The sequence below is a fragment of the Cololabis saira genome, chromosome 6 (genome assembly GCF_033807715.1).
Source record: "Cololabis saira isolate AMF1-May2022 chromosome 6, fColSai1.1, whole genome shotgun sequence".
Taxonomy (NCBI): domain Eukaryota; kingdom Metazoa; phylum Chordata; class Actinopteri; order Beloniformes; family Belonidae; genus Cololabis; species Cololabis saira.
This window is the reverse complement of record NC_084592.1, coordinates 30,802,419-30,811,772: the sequence shown is the minus strand read 5'-3', so window position 1 is coordinate 30,811,772 and position 9,354 is coordinate 30,802,419. Positions and strand designations below refer to the sequence as shown.

The window sequence follows — 9,354 nt, the reverse complement described above, 5'->3', positions numbered from 1 at the left end:
TTCTTTTTAAATCCCAACCTTTGTGTAGAAGGTGGCTTGCACATCTTTCAAGCCCTGTTTTGTGCGCAAGCAAGCTTTATAAATGAGGCCCCTGCCTGGTTAAATAAAGGCGAATAACTGAATGAATCAAATCAAATCAAATAAAGGGCCCCTATTCATAAGCTACAGTAGCTTCTGGGGAGTCCCATTTTACAAAACCTCGATTATTATCTGTATTTGTGTTTTTTAATTATTTGTAAATAAAAAAATAAATAAATAAAAAAAGCCATAGAATTGTTTTCTTTTCTCTTTATCGAATAATGTTCACAAAGTGTAATGCAATTCATGTCATGGGTAGTGTATTTTGAAGGATCAAATACTCAACATCCCATATTATCAATTTTACATCGTGCAAGAAATGATGGACGTGCCAATCAAACTTTGAAAATCGACTGTGCGCATGCGCAGAACCACAAAGCATTTCTCGGCAGGGAGCAGGGATTGGCAGAACACCGGTACCACGGTAACACTGTTACCATAGTAACAGCAGTAACAGCTCGTCTGCTAACTGCATTTCAAGGCTTGTCTAAAGCTTGCAGGCGCGGAACAAGAAGGAATAATTTCAGCACCACTGAGGTAAAGTTGATGAATTATCATGGAAAATGTACTAAATGTAAATATTCTAATGTTGTCTTCACCCAGCAGGGAAGGCAACGTTATCGGTCATAGGTCCGGAAAATATTATCAACTTCGATTTTAGGCAACACAGACATGCAGTCGTATTTCCGCTTTCTTTTCAAAACAAAATAAAATGTTTTTTTTTTCCACAATTAAAGTTACATTTTAATGCCCTGCATTTTTTAGCTCATTCATTCATTTTGCGTTATATGTTTATTTACTTATTTGTTTTAAAACACTGCCTATTTCATGATTACGTTAATGTTCTGGTTTTGATTAGTTTATTTATTTATTCTTTATTTCATTCATTGATAAAATAAAACAACAAACAATTGAATATAAAGACAAACGTTCCTAAATTCTGAATGAAAGGGAGCAGAAAGAAGAAGAATCTTATTTAATCTGCCCCTTTTTCCCAAGAAATCAATTTACAATGAACGTAAATTAAAAAACAACAGCAAAGAAAACAAAAAACTAAAATAAAATAGCTGCCGGCCAACATAGACAGTCACATTAGATTAGTTTCAAGTACTTTTAATCAGATTTTTGCTTAATGTTTATATTGTTAATTTATATTGCAACTACTTTCATATTTCCTCTTATATCTTAATTAATGGCAATAAAAAAATTAATAAAAATAAAATCACAAAAACATGCCTGAATACATCAATTGGATGTAATAAAAATCTAATATATGAAAAAGAAAATAAATATGTAATCATGATATGCAATACATAGCAAAAATAATAAATATATAATATCCGAATGTACTAAAAATATAGAAATATTAAGTCTAAATTCCCTTGTTTCGAAAAAGAAAAATAATTACACACAAATAGCCTGGTTTTATTTTGAAAGTGAGTTCGTGACACCGGAAGTTAAAGTTCAAGAAAAAGCGGTAACTTGCCCTGCTGTCTGCACCGACCCGTCTGCCTGAGTGGTTGAACAATTCTTCATACTTCTTGATACATGCAGCGCAATCCATTCATCTTCTTTCGGGGAAAGTGTATAGTAGTGGGAATAGACTTAAACCTGGACGGAAGCGCATGAACAGGTCAGGTTTGACGGGCTGAGTGTTGGCCCGTTGTGGCAGCCATCGCTAGGAGGAAAAGCGTCCATGTGTTTTCTTCACCATTTAATTCTCTAACCGGGTTCTGAGGAGGTGAAGGATGTCCAGCGATATCGCCGGCGTGTGGGAGGTGGCGCTGAGCGACGGAGTTCACAGAATAGAGTTTGAACACGGCACAACGACCGGCAAGAGGGTGATCTACGTGGATGGGAAGGTGCGGATTCACGTCTACATTTAAGGCTGATTTATGGTTCCGCGTTGCACCGACGCAGGGCCTACGGCGTAGGGTACGCGTCGACGCGTCCCCTACGCCGTAGGCTCTGCGTCGATTTAACGCAGAACCATAATTCAGGTTTAAGTCAATCTATGGTAGTTATGTCGTTAGTAACCATTCTCCCACGCTTTAGGAGGTGATCAGACGGGACTGGATGTTCAAACTCGTGGGGAAGGAGACGTTTAGCGTTGGCCAGTCAGACACCAAAGCAACCATCAACATTGATGCGGTGAGCGGCTTTGCCTACGAGTACACCCTGGAGATCAACGGGAAGAGCCTGAAGCAGTACATGGAGAACAGGTCAAAGGTCACCAGCACCTGGCTGCTCAACCTGGACGGCAGCGACTGCAGAGTGGTGCTGGGTGAGCTCCTCTGTGTTTCCTATTTCACCTTTATTTAACCAGATAAAAGACCCATTGAGATCAATATCTGTTTTTACAAGGGTGACCTGGCCAAGGAAGGCAGCAGCACACATCCACAAATAACACACAAATAACAGCAATCACTAAATAAACATTAGAATAAAATAAAATAAAATAACATGAGAGGGCAACCTGTTTTAGCTAATAAAGTGCAGTAGTGGTGACTTCAGTAACATGTAGGGAAGAAAACAACTTCAGAAATAATTTAAAAACACGGGCACATGTAGTTTAAAAACACACACAATAAGTTCAGGCATTTTCAGTTCAAATTGGAGGATATTCCAAGCAGAGGTTGCAGAGAAACTAAAAGCTTTTTTCCCCCAAGTTAGTCCGAACACGAGGAACAGCCGGGTGCAAAATGTCATTCGATCTTAAAGCGTAATGGCTTTTAGTTCTCTGAAGAAATAAACATAAATAACCAGGAACCAAGCCAAGAAGAGCCTTATATTATATTATATCTGTATTAATGACAGTCTCTGCAGCCTCATCATACACTCTTGCAAACTCTAATGTCAATAAAAGTGCTTCTCCCAGTTGCTGTAAACGTTTATACCCAATTAAGAAGCCCTCCCTGTAATTGTTTGTTCATCAGTTTAATCAGTGAGGATAATTATTAACTTGATATTTGGTATAGCGTGACTCTTGCTCTGCAGAGCTACACTCTCATATTATGCTGGAGCTGAGGCTAAGCTCTTAAACTACTTTAAACCCAGTGCCGTCTTCAGCCACCGCTGTCATCTGGGTAAGGTAATCCTTCGTATAATTGCACTGCTTATAGCTGATCAGGTTGGCTGGCCAGGCTAGGGGACAGTAGGTTTCAATTAATTTTAAGCTCTAGGAACTGTACTTAATATTTTTGTCAACTTTCTTTCCTCCTCACTTATCTCATAAATATATTCTTCTTACTTTCCTCATGTTGTGTGTTCAACCTAAACTTTAAACATTCATTTTGCATTCATACTTAAGTATGTTTTTTTGCGAAGCGCTTGATTATTCATTTACTTTACCTTTTTGTTTAAAAATGTGTATATAGGGGCACGGTGGCGCAGCTGGTAGTGCAGCGGTCTCACAGCAAGAAGGTCCTGGGTTCAATTCCAGCCGGGGGACGCTGTGGGTGCTGAAGTGCGTGTTAGTTCCCCCATGACTTCAGTGCCCACACCATGGGTGGGGTTGGCGAAAGGATCTTTCTGTGTGGAGTTTGTATGTTCTCCCCGTGTTCCCCTGGGTAGCTAGTGTGAGCTACCCTCACAAAAACATGCACACAGTCCTGGGCTATACATGCCCCCTCTGGCCAACCGGGGCGCCAGATGGGGTGGGGAGGATCCGGCCGGAATAACGTGATCCTTCCATGCGCTACGTTCGGCCGGAGAAACCCCACCCTGTCTGGTGAAAAGATGCGGCCTGCTCACTCCTCAGGTTAAGGAGGAGTCCTGAGCTCAGTGCAGGGCCCTCCCGGGGTTGGTAGAGGATGGCAATGCACAGGACTGTCAGTAGGTAGGAGCACGGGGTGGTAAAAATGGGAAAAAAAACCGGGATAAAAATATAAAAAAAAAAAAAAAAAAAAATGTGTATATCTTTTCTTGTATTTGTGGCTTTGCTCAGTAAAAAAGAAAATCTGCAAGGGATTCAAAATTGGAACTGAAACTCTGGAAAATGAAAGGATTTCACTTTTTTTCCCGTTTTTTTTTAGAAACTTTTCCATACACATTTTTTTTTAAATATTAAAAATTCAACAAATGAAGACTTCACGCATGCAGTATACATAGTATAGTATAGTATATATGCATTATACTTACATATGCAATAATACAAAATTGCTGAATCTTCAACATTTCGGGATCCATATGACCTAAATAAATGTGCACAAAGATTCTAAAGTTTATTCAAATTAATCTAAGCCCATGTGAGAGAAAATAAGGACTTTTTTTATTAAATGTAATTATTTAGTTAAATGGCGGGCAGTATTGCATATCTCCAACTTTAAAGTATTTGTAGGTTTCTGGACAAATTTGCTCTCCTTCCACAAATAATAAATCACCATTCCTAAATATAAGTATATTTGTTTTGATTTATTTACTCTATTTATAGAGGTGTGGTAAATACATTCCAAGGTATCCTGATAATACTAGAAGTCTTTTGTCATGCAATTCTGAATTCATGTCTGTAGTCAGGTTTTATGACTTAATTTTCACCTATCTTTTATACCAAAAAAAAAGTTGACTGTTGAGTTCAGTTATACAACCTTTTAGTTGCATAAGGACAACTTCATGAATCACGAATGTTGCTCTTTGAGTGACATCTGCTGGTGGACCGGTCCTGGCTGTTATTTCTGCCTTCTATTTATCAAAAATATTAAGGATTTTTCTCTAAACTTTTCTATTCCTCTGACATCGTCAGAAATCTTTCTCTTCACCACAAACCTGGGAAATAAAGACTTTTGACACATTGCCATTCGTGATATACTGTAAAAGAAGGCTTTTGATTTTATTATCATCCCCCCAAAAAAATCTTATTTATTTGGTCTTTCTTTGTTCTTTATTCAGTTTCTTTCACAGCTTGTAATATTTGAGAAACATCCAGGGACTGTTGGATTAGAGTTGGATTAATTCACCATTTTCATTGTCTTTCAGAGAAAGACACTATGGATGTCTGGTGTAATGGAGAAAAAATTGAGACTGCAGTAAGTATAACACCAGTGACTTTTCACTGATAAACTCTATAATAAAGGATCCATCACTGAACTTAAGATGAATATTGTATTATAATTTGACATTTTATCAGCCAAATAGATGTCATGAGATGTATACTAGTTTATTTTTGTTTAAGAACAAAAATAAACTATGTAGGGAAAAAAAGAGATGATCTGAATGTGATCTGCAAATGCAGGGGGAGTTTGTGGATGATGGTACGGAGACACATTTCACGCTCGGAGACCACAACTGCTGCGTAAAAGCTGTGAGCAGTGGGAAGAGGCGAGATGGGATCATTCACAATCTGCTGGTGGACGGCGCGGAGATCGCTGAATGTACGGAGTGACTGTCGGTGCACGATTCCATCTGTGAGAACAGAGATCGGGTCTGGATTTGTGACCAGGTGTCTGTGAATATAAGTGATGGTATCTTGTGATGCCTTTTTGAGCAAGAGAGAACTGACAAAGTGGACCAGCGTGCTGAAGGCCTTTCTGTGCAGGGTACAGTATATTAGCCATACATTAGGTGTCATACGTTTACTGTAATAGTTAAAGACAGGACCCGCAGTGTGGGCGTCTGTCGACTAGATGGTGCAGCTATAAATGTCTGTCGCATTATAGGATTTACTGTCTCAAAGGTTTACACTGGGAACAAAAACTATTTTGAGTCAAATTTATACATTGCAAGACGTTTAATGCCAATTTCATTAACATTATTAATGTTAGACTCCATCTTTTATGCTTGAAATAAGCATAGAGGAATGAGTTCAAGACTCAGCTGTAATACTAAGGACAGCTCTTCAAACCTCTCACATTAAACCTCCACACTTTTCCCTCCACTTTTCATGCTAGCTTTTCTCGATTGTTCAGTATTGTGCAATATTTTACCAGGATACGGATCCTTCCTCGAATGTATCAACACGCCGTTGTGCCCTCCTTAGTCTGATGTTGTTGTATTTAATGATCTTTGTTGTCTGTTAAGCCCATTGATGCTACAATATGTATTTAGCTTTTAACTGACTAATCTAGATGCACCAAAACATTTAACAGTGTATTTTGTACTATTTAGAGGGTACAACAGTTTCACAGACAATCACTTAGATGTGTTAATATTATAATACAGCTGCTGTGCATCTATTTCTAATATCAATGAAACAGACTGTGTAATTCTGTTATGCCTTTTGTTTTCATGTGAAGACCACATATGACATTTTGTGTTAAGAATTTAAGCTGAATAGTTTTTATAGAGTCTTAGTTTGAAATTACACATTGTAAATGTTTTACCAATGTATCTAAGGATATCTAGTAAAATACATTAAAATATTTCCCCCAACGAGCAATAGTTTTGAAATGAAACTGATGACACATGAGCTGATGGCACCATCAACTTCATTCACTGATTCACTTTGAAATGTAGCCTTGCCAGCCGTGCTGAAGACACTGCTTCTGTATGGAGGCAAACAACCAATCAGACACAGGATGTCACATGGGCATATCAACCGCCAGATTAGTATCAACCTAAGACATCCAAAATAGTATGCGGTGGAGAATCATGGTAAAGGGTTTTGAAGTAAAAGCTTGTTGCTCTGAGGTGTCACTTATGGCAACCATCTTGGTTTTGAATAGATGCTTTTGGAAGATGGTGCATGAGTCCTCACAAGAAGCCTTCAAGTTTGGTGTGTTAAGTACGAGTGGAAATACTGTAGCTGTGAATGAGAGGAGGCAAGAATAATGTGCGAAATGAGGGGTTAAGGCAGGCCAGGTAATGCGGGTACAGCTGAAAGCTTTGGTAAACGCACAAAAATGGTTTGGTCTCTAATTAAACTACTTCTAAGTTCAGAAGTTATCAACTAGTAGATTTTGATTCGTAAATGTGCGGCAGGGTTCCCAAGTTTGGAAATTTGGTTGAATGGATCTCATTGATAAACAAGGCTGAACATGGCTGTGTTTGCTCGTTTCAACAAGCACATTTTCACACTTTATTAAGTAGTTTTGTGATTTACAAGTGGGAGTCAAAATCCAGATCCTTTAAACCGAAAATAGTATGTAGACATCATTAGACACACAATCAGACTTGAAGTTAGACTGCAACACAGCTACCCAGTCTAGCAAAGCTTTTCATCTGTTATAAGATGTTCAAATTTACAGCAAAATGAAATCACTTTTACAGGTCGTTTGCATAATTTTTTTTGCCTTGAATGTTTTCCTGGAATAATTAATACGACAAAGATGTCTTTAACATCAAGTCTTTTAGCACTTATTCTAGTTCACCTTGTGTATTACTTTTGCTGCTATGTTTATCATTAAGAAACGATCAGACAAGAAGAAATGTACTGTACTACTTAAAAAAATAATTACAAAATTTTAAACAAGAAAGTCAGCCGTGATGAGATGCCATGGTTCTCAAGATAAAGTACATGAGAAGAAATAATAAAATGACATCACTGAGTCTTCTGTTCTACGGCGGTGCAGGTTTTTTTCATTGTGCAATTAATGTTTTCTAATAATCAAAATACAAAAGAATTAAATGACTTCAGAGGTATACGTGACATTAAAAGAATCAAGGAAAGAAGTGAGGATATAATTTTAAAGATTCTTGTTTTTCAAACTACATTACATCTCATCTTTGATCAAGTGTGAAAAGGTTTTTTAACTTGCAGAAGAATGTAAAGAATTCAGCTGCGTCAAAAAATACTAAATCCCAGCATGAACACTGAAACCATCACTCCCCACTCTTGCACAGGTTATGATGTACCGGGGCAGGGCCTGATAACCACTAAAAATGACAGAGATATCAGTTCCTCCGCTGACGCTGTCAAACATGACGTCGGGGTCCGTCCCCACAGGAGGAGGCAGAATGAGCTCTGGGCGGCCCTGGGTGGCCTTTCCTGTCAGCACATCTGCCTGCACGAAGTAAACGTGCTTTTCGTTCTTCTGTCTCCACAGTTCCATGGCCTTCTTTATTGTGCGAGCAAAGTAGATGCCTTCCCCAAACAACGGGTCTGGAAACAGAGGAACATTAATAAGCATTGATCTATCTAGAGTGAGTTATAACAGGACAAAAATATGTGAATACTTTTTTAGGATGCTTAATATATCTGTTGAGCTGTAATTAAATTTAAAGATTTCAAAAAAAGACCTTTATATTTTCGTGCAGGAGTATTATCTTACCATCAGGTGGCGCACACTCTGCATAGAACCCAATACGGTTGATCATCTCACAGAACTGTGCTGGCACGCGCTGAAACATTGTCTCAGGAGGATGGGAACAGTTCAGTTGCTTCTTTTTGAGCTCAAACAGAGACGTCAGTGCAGGGTTCTCCACTTTCTCCACCTAAAAATATGTATATATGTACGTTTATGTTGATGAAAATGTGGGAAAATTTAAACTGTGAAATCACCCATGTTACTAAAGCTCTAGGATGGTTTTACTTAGAACTTTGAGCATGCAGACTGTTTACACATACTGTACCTTTAATACCCCCAGATTCTGACTTCTAAAGGCAGACGACCAGTCTGAGCGTGGGTTATCTTTCAAACCCACGTTCATTCTTTCAAAGGACGTATTCTTGTTTGACAGTAGACCCAATTCCCTTTCTTCCTCTGACACAAACTCCTTCTGGATGTCGCAGAGCATCTTCTCCACCTGCAACGCAGCAATGACAATCTCTTCCCTTGAATGCCCCTCCACTTTCAGGCACGCATGACCTTGTGTCAGAAACTCTTCGATGGAAACCCCCGATTTGGTTAAACGAGACAGACGCTGAAATTCTTTCTTGCCAAAGTGCAGGATGAAGTTGTTGCAGATATTGACGAAGGGCTGGGAGTTGTAGAGGAGGTCCTGAAGCCACTTTTCAGCCTCCTCTGCTGATTCAGGGGAGAGAGCAGACAGACTGATGCGTGGCTCCAGGGGTCCTTTGTTGTGGACTTCACTTCTGCCATCAAATGCTGGTGTACAAGGCATAAACATTGAATTAAGGATAACAATTAGTATTAGTATAACTAATATTGTTGAATAATAAAAAAAACAATCAGTTAAATCATAATAATTATTACACAAACAGTTTAATTTGATTGCATTTTATTATAACAAACTCATTTTTTGTTATATAATCCCATTTCTTTTTGTTGATAAGCAAAAACTGGATAAAACTATTATTCAGATTGTTTTCTTTAGAAACGCTTTTTTAAAAGTAGTTTAACTGGTTGAACAACTTTCTGAGCTTGAAACCACATTGAGGCA

At 38.4% G+C, this 9,354-nt stretch overlaps 2 protein-coding genes across 3 annotated transcripts in view; one reads left to right on the top strand and one right to left on the bottom strand.

Moving 5' to 3' along the window:
• Positions 1-498: 498 nt before the first annotated feature.
• Positions 499-6,442, top strand: faima (Fas apoptotic inhibitory molecule a). 2 transcript variants are annotated; one of them, XM_061724536.1, is made up of 5 exons: positions 499-615; positions 1,820-1,940; positions 2,134-2,362; positions 5,053-5,102; positions 5,309-6,442. In XM_061724536.1, the coding sequence occupies exons 2-5, from the start codon at positions 1,827-1,829 to the stop codon at positions 5,456-5,458; spliced, it is 543 nt and encodes a 180-aa protein (XP_061580520.1). In that variant the 5' UTR covers positions 499-615; positions 1,820-1,826; the 3' UTR covers positions 5,459-6,442. The 2 variants fall into 2 exon arrangements, with proteins under 2 accessions (XP_061580520.1, XP_061580519.1); XM_061724535.1 differs by lacking the exon at positions 499-615 and having other exon boundaries at positions 1,584-1,940.
• Positions 6,443-7,442: 1,000 nt separating this feature from the next.
• parp9 (poly(ADP-ribose) polymerase family member 9) overlaps positions 7,443-9,354 on the bottom strand; it is a 6,290-nt gene continuing 4,378 nt past the window's right edge. The window contains exons 6-8 of the mRNA XM_061723932.1: positions 8,584-9,059; positions 8,283-8,445; positions 7,443-8,113 (exon numbers count right to left, since the gene is read on the bottom strand). Of these exons, the coding sequence (XP_061579916.1) occupies positions 7,806-8,113; positions 8,283-8,445; positions 8,584-9,059 (947 nt within the window). The 3' untranslated portion in view covers positions 7,443-7,805. The remainder of the gene's footprint in view (positions 8,114-8,282; positions 8,446-8,583; positions 9,060-9,354) is intronic.

Excerpts from the sequence above, each read along its gene's own strand:
- faima (XM_061724536.1), top strand. The coding sequence starts at position 1,827 with ATGTCCAGCGATATCGCCGGCGTGTGGGAGGTGGCGCTGAGCGACGGA. Across the intron at positions 1,941-2,133 it reads TGATCTACGTGGATGGGAAG|GAGGTGATCAGACGGGACTG; the intron begins GTGCGGATTCAC and ends CCCACGCTTTAG. Across the intron at positions 2,363-5,052 it reads CGACTGCAGAGTGGTGCTGG|AGAAAGACACTATGGATGTC; the intron begins GTGAGCTCCTCT and ends ATTGTCTTTCAG.